General features: G+C 37.3%; 1 protein-coding gene and 1 long non-coding RNA gene across 9 annotated transcripts in view; one reads left to right on the top strand and one right to left on the bottom strand.

Moving 5' to 3' along the window:
• Prkn (parkin RBR E3 ubiquitin protein ligase) overlaps window positions 1–17,353 on the top strand; it is a 1,238,651-nt gene that overhangs the window by 33,050 nt on the left and 1,188,248 nt on the right. The window contains exon 2 of one of the 8 annotated variants that reach the window (XM_031350751.1): window positions 9,093–9,237. The exons of the other annotated variants lie outside the window; for them this stretch is intronic. Within the exon in view, the coding sequence (XP_031206611.1) occupies window position 9,237 (1 nt within the window). The 5' untranslated portion in view covers window positions 9,093–9,236. The remainder of the gene's footprint in view (window positions 1–9,092; window positions 9,238–17,353) is intronic. 8 annotated transcript variants of the gene reach the window in all.
• On the bottom strand, window positions 1,077–6,123 carry LOC116076810. The gene is made up of 3 exons (XR_004113105.1): window positions 6,087–6,123; window positions 5,839–5,918; window positions 1,077–1,216 (listed from the first exon to the last, which is right to left on the bottom strand). It is a non-coding gene; the product is annotated as an uncharacterized LOC116076810 (long non-coding RNA).

The following is a 17,353-nucleotide window of genomic DNA, read 5'->3' as shown; positions in this document are numbered from 1 at the left end:
GATGTGAATGTGAGCAATTATCTAGATGAGCTAGCATCTGTGCATGCCTGTGAGAATTGTCTAGATTAGGTTAAGGGAAATGGAAGAATCACCTTGACTGTGAGTGGCACCATCTCATATAGTGGTTCCTGGGCTGAACAAAAAGGACAAAGGGAACCAAAAACTGGCATTCATGATCCTATGCTTCCCGGCTGGGGATGCCATTACTTCAACCCTTTCCTTCCTAGTTGCTTTGTGCTTGTGTTTTGTTACAGCCACTAGAAAAGTAACTAAAATGATCCCTTCTGGAAAGCTTAGGGCCATAGTAAATGCTTTAACTTTTATTCTTCATTCTGTTTGTATTAACTATATTGGTTAAATATCTCTAATTAGAATATCTGAGATTCAGAATGCTACAAGGCCCAAACTTTTTAAGCAACATATATTCAGGATTTTACAGCATTTGGAATTTGAATTTTCAAAATGGGGTTGCGTTAACTTGTATCTTATTACAGTAGCCAAAGCTGAGTAATATTATTACTGTTCTAATTGATTTATATTGTATTAAGATTACTGTTGTTAAGAACAAAGTGACTTGGATGTACTTTTAATGTCAATTTTTATGAATATTGGTTTATTTTGATGGTTTGTGGACCTTCATTGAATGTCCCAAATAATTTATTTTTAGCCCAAAGGATCAAGCCTCCCACTTATACAAATGGTTCTTTACACCTTGGTTAAGTACCTCCATTCCATTCTTACAAAACAAAAAGAAGAAGACAAAACTTCTGTCAAACCATCTTATTATTCCCCTTGTCTGTACACTCAATGTAAATTGTTTATTCCTTTCTTTATTAAATAATATTTTATTCCATTGAACCATGCTCAGAATTTCAAAGCAGCTATGCACTGTTTGTCACCCAAAAGGATTTTACTTATTTTTAGGTATTAGTCAACTGTGTTAATATTTATAGTTAATTAATACTTAAAACATAATTTTTCACTTTAGTGATTACTTCTATTTTGGAGAAAAAATATAATTCATTTTATACTATGTATTTGACACTTTAAAAAATCATTTACATTGCTTTAGCCACTATATTCCTAACCTGAGTGGTACATGAGAGACCTGAGATGTGGTCTACTTGTCCAATAGTTTGTACATTGCTCTGTCAGGATGGGAATTGTAATTCTTGTTCATCCTCTTCCACCTGCCACTGCATCCATGAGGCAGCACCTGGGTTTATAAAATATTTGGTACATAATTAATAGCAATAGAGAAAGATAGCAAAATTAATGCCTATAATTAACATTCACTGAGTTGTGGAATAAAGTAGAAAAAACATTATGGTAGAGAAGGGTTTATTGGGAAAAAATGGCTCTCTCCATGTGGGGAAATGGTTTTTGTTGATGAATGTTGTCTAGAATCCTTGGTCACAAGAAAGAACATAGTTAGCAATCTGATTGTTGGTAATGGTGGGCATAGACATTATTATTTTAGTCATTTTCTTTTAATTAGTAGATTCCTTCTGTTTTCCTTCCTTTCTGTGTAAACTACATAATGCATAATCAGAGGAAGAGGAGTTGGCTTTTCAGTTACTATCCTAGTTTTCTTTCTGTTGCTGTGATAAGACACTGACCGATTTGAACAAGAAACGTTTATTATGGTTTTGGGTTATAGTTCATAACTTAGGGAAATCAAGGCAGGAACCTAAGGAAGGAACTTGGAGATAGGAATTGAAGCAGAACCTATGAAAGGCACTGCTAACTGGCTTGCTCCCTGTGGCTTGTTCAGCTTCCCTTCTTTCACAACTCAGGATTACTTGCCAAAGGCTGCATCACCTACAGTGTGCTGGGTCCTTCCACATCCCTATTACTTATGAAAATACTCCTACAGACTTGCCTACAGGCCAGTCTTATGGATGAACTTTGTCAATTGAGGTTCCTTCTTCACAGATATTCCTGGCTGTGTTAAGTTGACGTATAAAAACCCTAACCATTATAGTTACTTAATGAAAGTGGTAAAGATGTGTGGGATTTGTGTAGCTTTCATTTGTCTTAAATGCTTCTTTTTATCTAATGACCTCATTTTTTATTATTTGGGAGTGAGTTCCATGTGATTACACAAGGGATAATGATCATATCTGTCCACTACTACCTCCCTTTAACCTCTCCTAGTGTTCCCAGCCCATTTCTCTCACAGCATCATGTCCTCTTTTATTTTTTTGTTATTAATAACTCCCTGAATCTAATTAGTGCTGCCCCATATGCACATTGGTGTGTGTCCATCCACTGGTGCCTTTGCAACATACCAGTAGCCACATTCCCAAAGGAGAATAACTCTCCTTTCTTAGCCAGTTTTCAGTTGTTATAGTAGCTTCTCTGGTAGGGATGAGACCTCTGTAGATCCTTCCTGATACATGATGGACTTTGATTGGCTTGATCTTGTATACATAACCTCAGCTTCTGGAGTTGATACAAGCCATAGCATTTCTAAGAAGTTGGCTTTCTCAGCTCTTTTCCTGTCCACATGCACTTACATTCTTTCCCTTTCCACAACGTACTCTGAGCCTTGCTGATACAGATGACTACCCACGGATGAAAATCAGTTACTTATACTTGGCACTTTGAAGAGTTGCAAAGAGTAAAGAGTTCATTAGCTGCACCCACTATAAAGAGAAGCTTCTCTGACTTAATTTGAGAGCAGCAAAAGTGTATGGGTATAAACATAAACATTTGGAATGTAGTGTGACAGCATGATCAGTTAGCAGAATGATAACAGAAGGTTGCCTCAAAGGCCAATGATCTCTCCAGTTAAGGCTTTTGACCAAGTTTACAATACCAGGTGCGATGTCCCTCTTGTGAAGCAGGCCTTAAAAGTCTCTATCATTTTGATTTCCCTGGTACACCAGTGGGCATATCTTGCTACTAGCTCAGTGCTCTTTGTGGTAGTATGCTTGGTCAAAACTGGATTACTGATGTCTTTTTTTCCTTCAGCTGCCTTCACGGTTCCTTCTGGAACTATGTAAGGTAACTAGAAAGAGTTTTCTAGTCAACTCAAGATATTTTTCTCTATTTTCTATTTCCAAAGAGAGTGATGTCTTTCATAATAGGGTCTTACCATCTAGTTATGGTTGACAAACAGTAGCCTATGTTATTTTAGAAATCTCTGAGTCTTCCCTCACTAGTAACTCTTGGGGACTTATCCTGTGCCTGGCACTGAGATTTTCATTTAATAAATTTTGTGTTCTGGGAATAGCATTGTTAACCCATGCTGAACAGTTCTATTCAAACTGCCTTTTGAAATTATATATAGCATAGTTTTTATATTCATATACATTTCTGGAATGTTGAAGAGATTAATTCCTGCTAATAGTTTATTCATTACTTAAAAATGAAAAAATTTAAACATGCTGTACATGTCTGGCCCAAAGTATACTTCCAACAGTCTACATTACCCAGTGTGACATAAAGATGACAGCAAAAGCTAAATTTACATCTAGCTTTCACAGTACACATGGGCACTACATACTTCATGGCAAGCTCATTTCATCTCTACCACAGCACTGTGGAGTGGGGCTTGTTATTCACATCTTAGGCAGGGGAACATCCGTACCCAGAGGAGAAAAGTCACTTGAGTAGACACACAACTAGACAGTGTTGGGATCTAATTTGAATAATGGCAGAAGGACTTCTGGACATGGTATTTAATCAATATGATAGGGACAAGTGTCATAACTTCAAAATGTATATTTTATATTATGAATGTTTTTAAATTGATTACATTTTAAAATTTAAGATATTCTTTTAATAAGTACCTTATGCTAAAATGAATAATTATATGTTATTTCTGTGTGTTTATATCACTAGATATATCTATGGGAGACCATCTTGTTATTATCTCTTTTTTAAATCATAAAATGTTTTTCTCTGGCTTTGTTTCAAGTAATTTTCCTTGCTAACATTGACCACAGTTTACGATAAGTAACCTTCTTGTGTTCTGTAGCAAAGGTGACCTACTGAAACACACATTCTTATGTATGCTTCATTTTATTTATGTGGAAACAGGTTTACAGAATCAACAGAAGTAATAAGTTCCTGACCTCTGACCCCCAGCAGCTAGTTTTTCTAGCTACCCTGCATCTCTAAGTCAACATTAAGAAATATGGTATAGCATTTACTTAATAACAGTTACACAGTAATATTAATTGCTATGGAGATGGGATCCTTAACTCTATGAAATATTTAGTGACCTTGAAAAGTAGATATAATTTTTGAATTGTATAGAAAGACATGAAAAATTAGAATACTTTTAGTGAAACTTAATTCTTAATGCCTACAATTTATGCTGTCTCAATTTTCTTGGCAGAAAAATTCAATTTTAAATCTCAAGGGTAGAAAACATTGAAGAAAGCCCGAGGACCTCGGCATACTTCAACAAAGATAATTGGTCTTTTGTGGCATTCACACCATGTCAGTAAAATCTGTCCTGCATATTCAAAAGGAAGGCAGTCTATTAATTTTAAATTGACTGGAACATCTTCTTACAATGATGAGGATAAATCAAGAATATTAAATAAACATCCTAATAGGAATGTGTAATCTGTAATGAAATATCAGCTGCACAAGTGTTGTAGCTCGAGCTTCCATTACTATTAGCTTATGAATTGTATCATTACTGCTTCACCCAGTTCCTTCTCAAAGAAAGCAGGGTGGAATTTTGCTCCTAAATTCTTGTCATTTTAGGAGATTTTGTTATTGTTTCAGGTGCTAATTTCTCAAAATAACTTACTCCTTTGACTTACTTTCCAGAAAAAAAAAATTGTATTTTTCTAAAATTCTTATTTTGTGTCTTCCCTTTCTGTTTCCCAAAGACAAAGTCAAATATATTTACTCTGTAAGAAGGCTAGATGCTGGTAGAATGCATTTCATTTTAGAGTAAATCCTAGTTTTTTTCAAGTTCACAAACCTGGTTTTTGTGTGAATGTACTAGATGGAAATGCTATCCATAGACACTTAGACCAAACACATAATGATCTATGACACACTTTCTCATTAGCCGTGACCACACTCCTTTCTTTAGCATGGTCCCCCTCAATGGTCTGAGGTTGCTGGTACAGCATAAACTAGAAATTTTTCTCCTTGTATAGGTTAGCTGGTATCAGTTTTTAAAAAGCAACTCTTCCCAACTGGATCTTCTTTGATGCTAAAGACATTCTACTTTGTGTCTTATGGTAGTCATTGATGATGATTAAGTACTCAGTGTTACTGAAACACTAATTGTTTTTTACTTAAATTTAAATTGCTACATTTTAGTAGCTACTATTTTAGACAACACAAGTCTAGAATAATACGAACTCCTTTCCTTTACTATTGGAGAAGCATGTATAGATGATCCAGAAAAGTGTCAACTATTTTGCATTTTTAATACTATGTGCTAATTAAATAACATTTAAAGATCCAATGGAAAAAAAGTGGTAATTTTTTCCCTCCAAATCTTCCATTAAAGTTTCTAGTGCATTTGACTGGACCAGTGAGATGGGCTTGTGATGTGTAGGGGCCATGGAGCCAGATGACCTGAGCTTCATCCCTAGAGCTTACAGGACAGAAAGAGAGAAAGACTCCTTGATGTCATCCTCTGACCTCAAAATACTCACGCAACACACATCATAACACATCCCTGTGCCATAATAAATAAATACATACATAAATCAATGTGATAAAACTTTTAAAAGAAATTGAATTTGTTAGTAATTTTGGTTCTAGGAATCCTTTTACTATATAATTATTTTTGTAGAATTCTGAGACAATGTAATATCATGAGATTAGGACATTCTGATTGTTTATGTAGCTTCATACCTGCCAACAACTTTACAAGGAAATCTGTCCTTGGGTAGCTTCCGTGTTCTTGCTGATACATTATTTTGCTTACGCATTTTCTTTTTATACAGAGGGAAATAAAATGAAAAAGTTAATGTGTTGGTTTTTGCCATTGAGCAGAGAGAAATCTTCATGGCAAGTTTTAGACATTAAAAAGTCCATGTGGAACTGAGAGAGCAAAGGAGAAGGCCCTCCACCATGACTGCTTCTTGTTCTGTTTTTCTCACTTGTGTTAACATCAACTTGAAAGAAGAACATGGATTTCGCAGTCCCTTTTTTTCAATATTTATCTCCTTGTGAACTGTGAACAGAATAATGACAATTCAGAAAAATAGCTTATGGTAAAATCTCTAGCTGGGCGATCTTAATGTATGTTGGATGTTATGTTCAGATATTCACTGTAGGTTGATGTTCACAAAGCCCAGAGAAAGTGATTTATGAGAAGAACAAGCATTATTTTTCCCATAAAAGTATTTGGATTTATGTTGTTACTTACATAGTTATCTTTAGTACTGAGTTTATGTCTTAGTTTTAAAAAAATTGACTTAGAAGCCCATGTGATCTTATCTTTAGAGAAGTGAGATCATTAAAATGAGCACCTTACTGGAAGGCCTTATGATTGGAGGCAGATCTGCTAGGCTTGAGAGCTAGGCTTCTCATTGTTCCTCCACTTGCCAAGGCTGCTTATAAAGTTCAGCTACAAGGTAACTTTACATTCACTCACAAACCTTGGATATATAGGTCAGTAACCATGATCCTGCTGTGTACTTACAAATGTGTGGCTGTATATCTAACACCACTTGAAGAGTAAAACAGAATCACATTTAATTTATTTTATACTTTAAGGAAGGCAAAACATCATTATAATATGAATTAAAATTGAAATACAAACAAGAAGAACAAATGTAAACAGCAGTAGTTTTTTTTCACGTTTGTATTAGTGAGAATTTTATACAGTGAGTTGAGATTTGAGATTCACCCTCCCTACTCTTCTCAGATCCACTCCTTCTTCCCTCTCAACCAACTTTGTGTCTCCTTGTTTGTTTGTTTGGTCACCCACTAAGTTCAATTTATGCTGCCCATATATTCATAAATCTGTGGCCATCTACTACTATTATTCTGTTAAAGGCAGTATTAAATGGACTCCTGATGACTTAGCATTATTCCCATAGATCAGTTCAAATCACAATCCTCATTAGAGAGGAATTGGGGTGGCAACTAATGCAGAGACTCAGAACTGGCAAGATGCAGAGATTTAAGGGACTGCAGAATGCTCAGTCCTAAATGGAACATCTGGACTGTATGAGTCCTCTCAAGGCACAGGGGTCATTGTAGAAGAATGGGCAGAAGTAAACACTGAGAGTCATAGGTGGTGAATGAACACAGAGAAACAGTGTCCTCTGGACATGGTAGAGGAGCTGCACACATGAACTCATAGAGGCTATGACAGCATGCACAAGCCCTGTGCAAGCACAATCCAGGGTGAGCATATCATGGAGAGCAGAGATGGACATGAAGTCCTACTCTTGGCTAAGGAGCTGCTGGCAACTGCTAACTAATGGGAGAGAGTGGCAGCAGGACATGGTATTCTTGAAGAATATTGCCACCAATAGGCAGGAATATTTAATGCTAACACTGAAAACGTGCTCAGTTTTGGAAAAAAAGAAATTACAATAAGGGAAGGTTTAAAATATGGCTTCCCAGACTGCTAGACTTCAGCCCTTAACCACAGCTCCTGTCTCATTACCATATTCCTCCACAAAGCTTCATGGCTGAAACTCCATGAAACAGAGATAAAAGAGGAAGTAAAAGCATGAAGCATAACTCTCAGACCATGGTTTTCACTTGATTGCTGTTGACACTCAAGCAAAACAGTTACCCTTTAGAGAAAGGGTAATTGGACCTAACAGATACTGAGTACTCCATTGTGGTAGTTGTTTAATGGATACATGCCCATGTATGCCAAACTGTACATGTTAAATAGTTTACCTTATGATATATCAAATATCCTTCAATAAGGCTTCTATGGAGTATAACCCTTAAATCTATGTAGGAAAGTTATTTTTCATGTAAAATTTGCAGGCTCACCAACACCTGAGGTGACACAGCAGCAAATGTGAGTGTGCTTGACAATCACTCTTCACTCTCACAGCTGACAGCTAGTCCTCCACTGTAAGTCAGTCATGAGCTGAGTGTGTTCATCCCAGACAGGACTCCAGAGGAGAGTGATGCTGAGAGAACAAAATCAAATTCAACAAAGAATAGTAGTTGGTAAATAGTTTCTCTTTTTTCTTCATTATTACAAAATTAAGAGAGTCAAAGTCCATTATCTCAAAAACATTGATCTTGAAGACAGTTTCAGAAGCTAAGTGTATTTTTCTTTGCTAGCTGTTTTTAACTGCGCATTGTTTTTCAAAGAAGGGGGACTTACTCATGGATATAGAATCTTAGAGTACCTAGAAATTAACTATTTAGGGACAGTGGCATTGATTTATTCTAAAGGGCAAACAGAAGCCTGTCAGCTTTGCAAGTCTGTCATTGTCCTAGTACTGCCCTGTCACCTCAAGCTTTACCATCCTCTTCTTTTTGAAGATAGCCATCATTCTTTCCATTATGTTACTTTCCTAGACATCACATAATGTACACTGCTGCTCACTTGGCTCAGTCTAGATCTTGTGATGGATTGCGGGGCTGTGAGTGAGGCCGTTGAAGACATTGGTGGGCTCTACTTAATCAGTTTCAAGAAGAATTGCAGTAGATTTTAATAGCTGAAGTGAAACAAGCACTCCTAGAAGATCTGTTATCATTTAAAAATGGCAGAACGGCATGTGGCATATGCTGAGTTCATAAGGTGTTCTGACACAATGAATTACTGCCATGCATGGATTGGCTGATGTTAATCCCATGCTCTAGAGGGATGCTGTCATACAATGTCCAGTCTAAAGGTGAAGACTGACAGACCCAGTAAGTCAGTGGTCCTGCCCAGAGTATTATGATGTAACAAACTGGGAAGTGAGAGTCACTCAGGAGTTTTTTTAGTGTGTTGTACAGTATTCATTGATTCACTATATGTGTACTAGGTTATTGCTGTTGGCAAAATAATACAACTCTGGTACACAATATGCTTGACCTAATTTTTTAAACCTAATTTAAAGCTCAGAACATTTAGCTATCCTTTTTTTTCCCCTTTCATGCATCCATCCCACCATAATAATGGAGGACTCTCTCCTCAGGTTATTGGCACGCTTTTTGGAGCTTCAGAGCCAGCATTACTGATCTGCAAAATTCTTGGCTAGCTGTTTCCATTACAGTTCAACTTATGCCATTTCTCTGAACGGACAGTGCAGAAATCCACAACTTGGCAAGCTCACTCTGACAGTAAACTTAAATTATTATTATTATTATTATCATTATTATTATTATTATTATTATTATTTTATCCTTATTATTATTTGCCGTTGCTATTTCTTTGTTTCCTATAAGTCAAATACCAATTTGGCTGCTCTATTTTTGAAACTTATACATTTATTTATGTGTATATTTGTATGTATATATGTGCATATGTGTATGTATATGCTTACGTGCTATGTGTGGCTTCAGAGGAAAGCTTCCAGGATTCAATTTTCCTATCATAAGGGTCCTAGGGTTGAGCTCAGGTTGTCATGCGTGACAGGAAATGCCTTTCTCTAACAGTCATCTTGCCAAGCCAAAATCATCTATTCTTTTCTTTTCTTTTTTTGTTCCCAAGACAGGGTTTCTCTGAATAGCCCTGGCTCTCCTGGAACTCACTCTGTATACCAGGCTAGCCTTGAACTCAGAAATCTGCCTGCCTATGCCTCCCAAGTGCTGGGATTAAACTTTGACCCACCTCATATTAAAAATCCATGGCTTTTTGTACCCCAATTGTGATTAGGATTGTTCTGTCTGTATATGAAAAGCTTAGGGTCTTCCACCATCTTCAACATACCTCAAAAGAAAATCCTTTCACTGTGGTGCTCCTTCAGTTATCCCTTTCCATCTAGATTTGAGGTAGATTTTCTTATTTAACTTAATTATACATACTTACATCCATTTTTGGACTTCCTAATCCAATAAATTTTCTACATGTGAGTTAGCAATACATTACTATGTTTTTATGGCATACTTCAATAACTGCTAAGTCAGGGTCTCCTTTACTTTTTAGAACAGCTATTCTAGATCATATTTCAAATAACTCTAGAATAATTTCATTAAGCTTCACAGAACTATATTGTACTGTTGTTTTTATTAGATTTGCATTAAATGTATAGGCTGATTAGAGAATTGATGACTTTAAACAGATTACTTATTGTCTATATACATATCTACATATCTTTCTGAGTCAAGACATTTCTTTCTGTCCTTTATGTAGTTTGGAGCTCTCTTTACATAGATCTGGCCCAGTGGTATTTCTTTGGCTTCACTATAGATTTAAAAACTTTGACTACCCCAAGTCCTATCAGTTATTAGCTTTATGTTTCTGTTTAACATTATCAACTCTATGTATTCCAGAATAGCTTCTAATTCAATATATTAAGGAAAATCTGTTCTACTTCAAATTACCTTCCTTATTTATCACTGTCTAAGTCATATGTGGTCAAAACCCATACCATTATCTTTAACTTTTGACTCTCTTCTCTATTAACTCCTTTGATTGTTTATCACAGCATTTGCCAGGTTTATTTCCTGCTTCCCAACCCCATAGTACTTTTGGTTGATTGTTTCTGGTCTCTGATATATGTTATCTAGCTTGCGAGTGCTTAAGTCTTTAGAATTTGGGCTACCCTCTTGATGTTAAACTGCCTTCTATTATACTTCAAAAGTGAGAACACTGGTGTGACTGTTCATCTGCCTGGTTCTCCTTAACTTACCAGACACAAAGGACAGCACCATCTATTGCATACCAAAGCCTTCTATGTATCCCAGTTGTCTTCATTTTGTAAATTTAATTTTATTTATTGTTTTACTTACTTTACACCTCTCTCATTGTCCCTTTCCTGGTCACCCATCCCATAATCTTTCTCCCATTACTCTTCCCCTTCTCTGTGTGGGTGGGGGTCCCTTATATATCCCCTCTAACCTGGCACTTCAAGTCTCTGCAAGACTAGGCACTTCCTCTCTCACTGAGGCCAGACAAGGCAGCCCAACTAAAAGAACATATCCCATGTACAGGCAACAGTTTTTGGAATAGCCACTGTTCCAGTTGTTTAGGACCCATGTGAAGACCAAGCTGCACATCTGCTACATATGTGCAGGGAGGGCTAGTTCCAGCCCATGTATATTCCTTAGTTGGTGGTTCAGACTCTGAGAGCCCCAAGGGTCCCAGTTAGTTGACTCTATTGGTCTTCCTGTGGTGTTCCTATTCCCTTCAGGGCCCATAATCCTTCTTCATATTCTTCCATAAGAGTCAGCAAGCTCCACGCACTGTTTGGCTGTAGGTGTCTGCCTCTGTTGGAGTCAGCTCCTGGATGGAGCCTCTCAGAGGACAGCCATGCTAGGTTCTTGTCTGTAAGCATAATAGAGTATCATTAGTAGTGTCAGGGATTGGTGCTTGCCCATAGGATGGATCTCAAGTTGGGCCAATTATTGATTGGCGATTCCCTCAGTCTTCCTCCATCCCTTGTGCCTGCATTTCTTGTAGAGAGTATAAATTTGGGTTGAAAGTTTTGTGGGTGAGTTGGTGTCTCTATTGCTCCGCTGGGGTTCCTGCCTGGCTAAAGGAGGTGGCCTCTTCAGGTTCCACATCCCCAGTGTAGTGAGGGAGAGCTATGGTAACCTGCATTGATTCTTTGTTGCCTCCCTTATCCCAGGTCTTCGTCTTGTCCTGGAGATGCTTCCACTGCCTCATCTCTGTCATTTGCAAATTTATTTTCATTCTCATGACCATCTGGCCATCTCTCCTGTCCCTCCCCGTACCTGATCCTGAACCTTCACATTCCCTTCCCTATCCCCTCTCCTTCCCAGTTACCCCTCCATCTACCTCTTACGACTATCTTATCTCCCTTCTAAGTGAGATTCTTGCTTGTGCCTCCTTCTTGTTTAGCTTCTTTGTGTCTGTGGAGTGTACCATGGATATCCTGAATTTTATGGTAATATCCACTTATAAGTGAGTACATATCATGCTTGTCCTTTTGAGCCTGGATTACCTTAACTCAGAATGATATTCTCAAGTTCCATCCATTTGTCTGCAAAATTCTTGATGTTTTTGTTTTTAATAGCTGAATTGTGTAGATGTACTATATTTTCTTTATCCATTTTTCAGTTGAGGATTATCTAGGATGTTTCTAGTTTCTGGCTATTATGAATAAAGCTGCTATGAACATAGTTGAACAAGTGTCTTTGTGGGGTGGTGGAGCATCTTTTGGGTATATGCCTAGGAGTGGTATTCTTAAGCTCTGTGCTTTCTGGGGCACTTTCTCTACCATTTTGTGACTCTGTTTCATCTATCACATGACTTGAGTTTACTCCCATGCCTCATTGTCCTGACCATTCTGCATGCAATAACTTTCTAGTGAGTATCCTCAACTCAGAAGATTCTGAGATCTCTTTCTTGTCCCCATTTGTATATCACCTTTATTATACTGTAAAGCCATTTAATCCCTGCCCCTCTAGAACTCACCAATTTCCTCTTTAGGTATACTGTGCACACCTCTATTATGATGTATATCATTCAGCTCATCAGTATCAGTTGTTTATGTTTCTTCAACAAATATATGAAACTTTTGCAGATTTTAGTGATGCTTCTGTTAGCCAGTCTTTTTAATATCCATCTCATTAAATACTGTGTTTATGACACAAATTTAGGCTGAGAAGATTAAAGGATATATTTAAGATATAATTAAAACTATCATGATAAGTACAAAAACATTTTCTATGTTTGGAGCTCCTAATGTATTCACAAATCATGTTTTGTGTTCAGATATCATGTGACTGAGATGATAAAAGGATTGGCTGGTATTAATCTCAAAACCTAGGGTAGTGCTGCCATTAGAGTTCTAGTCTACTGGTGAGCAATGACTCCCAAAAGACATTGATTTTCCCAAAGTCCTACAGTGTTCACAGCCAGGAAAGATGGTCCTCAAATACTGCTAGCTGGGCACTGAAGTTTCTTAACCTCTACCTCATGTTCATGTATAGTTTTGCCATAGCTTTTTCTGCATGGAAGCTTAGGCATAAGACTGAGTCTTGCTATGGACTGAGACTCTTAAACTTTGTGGTTTTCTTCTTGTATCTGTCTGATTTTTTTCTAGATTTTTTTCTACATTGATTTAAACCTGCATTTTATCATGCTTTGTTATAGGCAGTTCCATAGGTTATTTTTTTCTAAAGTGAGTATAATTTACAGTTAATTAACTTTCTTTTACTTTTTAAAATACATACTGCCTCTTCTGTCTCAAGCTCTTTTTCTGTCTCTATGCAAATTCATGTTATTCTGAGGTTAATTGCCACTATTCAATATTTACAAAAATTAGTTTGGTTAATTTCTGGGAACTCTTTTTCAGAGATTAAGAACATAGAAGAAATGAATAGATAACCATCACCTATGTGTAATGTGGGTAAAAATAATTATCATGATAGAATGCACACATGGTTATAATTCACTTATTGAATGCTTTGCTCTTGATTCTTAAAATAATTTCTGATTTGCTATCTGTACACAATTTTTTATTGCCTATCCTCATCCATTGTCTACATCTACAACTTGTCCTTAAATAAATAATTTTTTTCTGAGAGGTTATACTGTGCTGAGACTTAGTCATTTCAAAATTTTGGATATATATTGATAAAAGCAAAGTAGTCATATGTATACCTCAGGCTGTTTTTACATGAGAAAGAGGCCTGTTAAATGCTAAAACAGGCCCTTGGTGGGTATGTTTTCCTATGATTCTTTGGTTCATTTCCACAATACTTTCTGTAATATAACTAATGCATAAAATAAAGACAAGGGAATATCAGTAGTCAACGAAGTTTGTAAACTTTCTAAAATTTCAAAACAAGAAAATCCTTCCATTTTTAACATTAAATCCTTAAATTTAACATTGGGCTAACCTTCATAAGTTTCCTTTTTATAGAAAATAAAGTATATCAATTTGTTTTATCCTCTTTAATGTATAATACTTAAACTAAATTTATGAAAATTTCCATTTTGCTTTTATTTACTTTTTATTTTTTTTTAGCTAATTCCTTTTTGTTTTGTTTTTATTAATCATTCCATTTGTTTACATCTCAAATAATATCTCACTTCCCTGGTTACCTCCTCTACCAACCCTCCATCCCGCATCTGCCTTCTCCCTCCTTTTTGCCTGCATGAGCGTGCTCCCCCACCCACCCACCCACGCACACTCTTCTTTTCCTACTGCTCCAGCATCCCCCTACTCTGAGGTATCAAACCTCCCTGGAACCAAGGTCCTCCCCTCTCATTGCTGTCAGGCAAGGCCATCCTCTGCTACATATGTATCTGGAGCCATGGATCCCTTCAGGTACACTCCTTGGTTGGTTGTCTAAACTTCGGGAGAACTGGGTAGCCTATGTTGTTCTTCTAATGGGATTGCAATCACCCTCTGCTCCTTCAATCCTTCTGCCCCACCAAGTTCCTTGAGTTCAGTCTGATGGTTGACTCCAAGCATCCACATCTGCATTGGTCAGTTTCTGGCTAGACCTTTCTAGGAACTGCCATTAGTTCCTGTCTGCAGGCGTCTCTTGACCACAGCAACAGTGTTGGGTTTGGTATCTGCAGACATGATGTATCCCCAGGTACATCATGGGGCTGTTCCCGATTGGCCCTTCCTTTAGTCTCTGTTCCATTTTTTTGTCCCTGTTCTTCATTGGACAGGAACATTTCTGGGTTAAAAAACTTTGAGATGGGTGGGTAGCCCCATCCCTTGACCAGGGGCGATGCCTATCTACTGGGCATGGTCTCCACAGGTTGTATCTCCCTTTCTCTGTGCATTATAGTTAAAGTCAATCCTGTTGGATCTTGGGAGTCTCACTTTTCTCTAGTGTCTGGGACCCTCCAGTGGCTATCATCAGTTCCTCGTCTCCCCTGCTACCTTATTTGATTTGATTACCTCACCCTCTGTACCTTTCTCAAATCTCCAGTTTCTGATACTCCCACCCTTATTTCCTCTTCCTCCTTTCTCCCTCACTTGTCCCCCTCTCCTTCCACTGCCCACAACTGTCCTGTTCTGCCCTCAGTGCAGAACTGAAACATCCACCCCTGATCTTTTTTCCTTCTATGCTCCATATGGTCTATATCATAGGCATTGTGAGCTTTTGGGCTAGTATCCACTTATCAGTGAGTACATGCCATGTGTGTTCTTTTGTGTCTAGGTTACTTCACTCAGGGTGATATTTTCTAGTTCCATCCATTTGCCTGTGAATTTCATGAAGTCATTGTTTTTAACCACTGTGTAGTACTCCATTTTGTTTGTGTGTGTGTGCGTGTGTGTGTGTGTGTGTGTATGCTACATTTTCTGTATCCATTCTTCTGTTGAGGGACATCTGGCTATTATAAATAAGGCTGCTTTGAACATAGTGGAACATGTGTCCTTGTTATATGTATGATGAAATATCTTTTGGGTGTATGCTTAGGAGTAGTATAGCTGTGTCTTCAGGTAGAACTATTTCCAATTTTCTCAGACTGATTTACAAAGTGGTTTTACTAGCTTGCAGTCCCACCACAATGGAGGAGTGTTCCTCTTTCTCCACATCCTCACCAACATCTGCTATCACCTGCATTTTTAATCTTAGTCATTCTGACTGGTATGAGATGGAATCTAAGGGTCATTTTGATTTGTATTTCCCTGATGACTAAGGATATTGAACATTTCTTTAAGTGTTTCTCAGCCATTCAAGATTCTGCAGTTGAGAATTCTCTATTTAGCTCTGTACTTTACTTTTGTTTTGTTTTGTTTTGTTTTTCAAGACAGGGTTTCTCTGTGTATCCATGGCTGTCCTGGAACTCACTCTGTAGCCCAGGCTGGCCTCAAACTCAGAAATCTGCTTGCCTCTGCCTCCTAAGTGCTGGGATTAAAGGTGTATGCAACCACTGCCCAGCTCTGCACTCCACTTTTTAATAGGGTTATTTGGTTCTCTAAAGTCTAACTTCTTGAGTTCTTTGTATATTTTAGATACTAACTCTCTGTTGTATGTAAGGTTGGTAAATATCTTTTCCTAAACTGTGGGTTGCCGTTTTGTTCTATTGACAGTGTCCCTTGCTTTATAGAAGCTTTTCAATTTCATGAGGTTCTATTTGTCAATTGTTGCTCTTAAAGCTTAAGCCATTGGTGTTCTGTTCAGGAAGTTTTCCCCTGTGCCCAAGAATTCAAGGCTCTTTTCCACTTTCTTTTCTATTAGAATCAGCATATCTGGTTTTACATGGTGGTCCTTGATCTACTTGGACTTGAGCTTTGTGCAAGGAGATAGTTATGGCTCAATTTTTATTCTTCTACATGCAGACCACCAGTTGAACCAGCACCATTTGTTGAAAATGCTGATTCCCCCCCTCCCGCCCCCATGGATAGTTTTAGCTTCTTTTTCAAAGATCAAGTGAACATAGTTGTGTGGTTTCATTTCTGGGTCTTCAATTCTATTCCATTGATCTACTTGCCTGTTTCTGTACCAATACCATGAAGTTTTTATCACTATTGCTCTATAGTATAGCTTGAGGTCAGGGATGGTGATTCCCCCAGAACTTTTTTAATTGTTGAGAATAGTTTTTGCTTATCCTATTTTTTTTTTGTTATTCCAAATGAATTTAAGAATAGTTCTTTCTAACTCTATGAAGAATTGAGTTGGAATTTTGATGGGGATTGCATTGAATCTGTAGGTTGGTTTCGGCAAGATGGCCATTTTTACTGTATTAATCCTGCCAGTCCATGAGCATGGGAGTTCTTTCCAACTTTTGAGGTCTTCTTCAATTTCTTTATTCAGGGGTTTGAAGTTCTTGTCATACAGATCTTTCACTTGCTTGGTTAGAGTCAAACCAAGATATTTTATATTATTTGTGACTATTGTGAAGGGTATTGTTTCCATAATTTCTTTCTCATCCCTTTTATTATTTGAGTAGAGGAAGGCTATGGATTTGTTTGAGTTAATTTTATATGCAGACACTTTGCTGAGGTTGTTTATCAGCTGTAAGAGCTCTCTGGTAGAATTTTGGGGTTACTTATACATACTATCATATCATCTGCAAATAGTGATATCTTGACTCCCTCCTTTCCAGTTCGTATCCCTTTGATCTCTTTTCGTTGTTTAATTGCTCTGGCTAGAACTTCGACTACTATATTGAATAGGCAGAGAGAGAGAGAGAGTGGGCAGCCTTGTCTTGTCCCTGATTTTAATGGAATGGGATTGCTTTTTACTTTTATTTTCTATTATCTAATTTTTTAATGTCACACAATAAAAATGAGTGATTTTTATAGAATTTCTCCTCCTGTAACTTGGCAATATAAATTTTACCTGAAAAGAGTGTCAT

The sequence above is a fragment of the Mastomys coucha genome, unplaced genomic scaffold, assembly GCF_008632895.1.
Source record: "Mastomys coucha isolate ucsf_1 unplaced genomic scaffold, UCSF_Mcou_1 pScaffold5, whole genome shotgun sequence".
NCBI classification, from domain to species: domain Eukaryota; kingdom Metazoa; phylum Chordata; class Mammalia; order Rodentia; family Muridae; genus Mastomys; species Mastomys coucha.
Note: the sequence above shows the minus strand (reverse complement) of the source record. Positions and strands in the feature narration are given on the sequence as shown.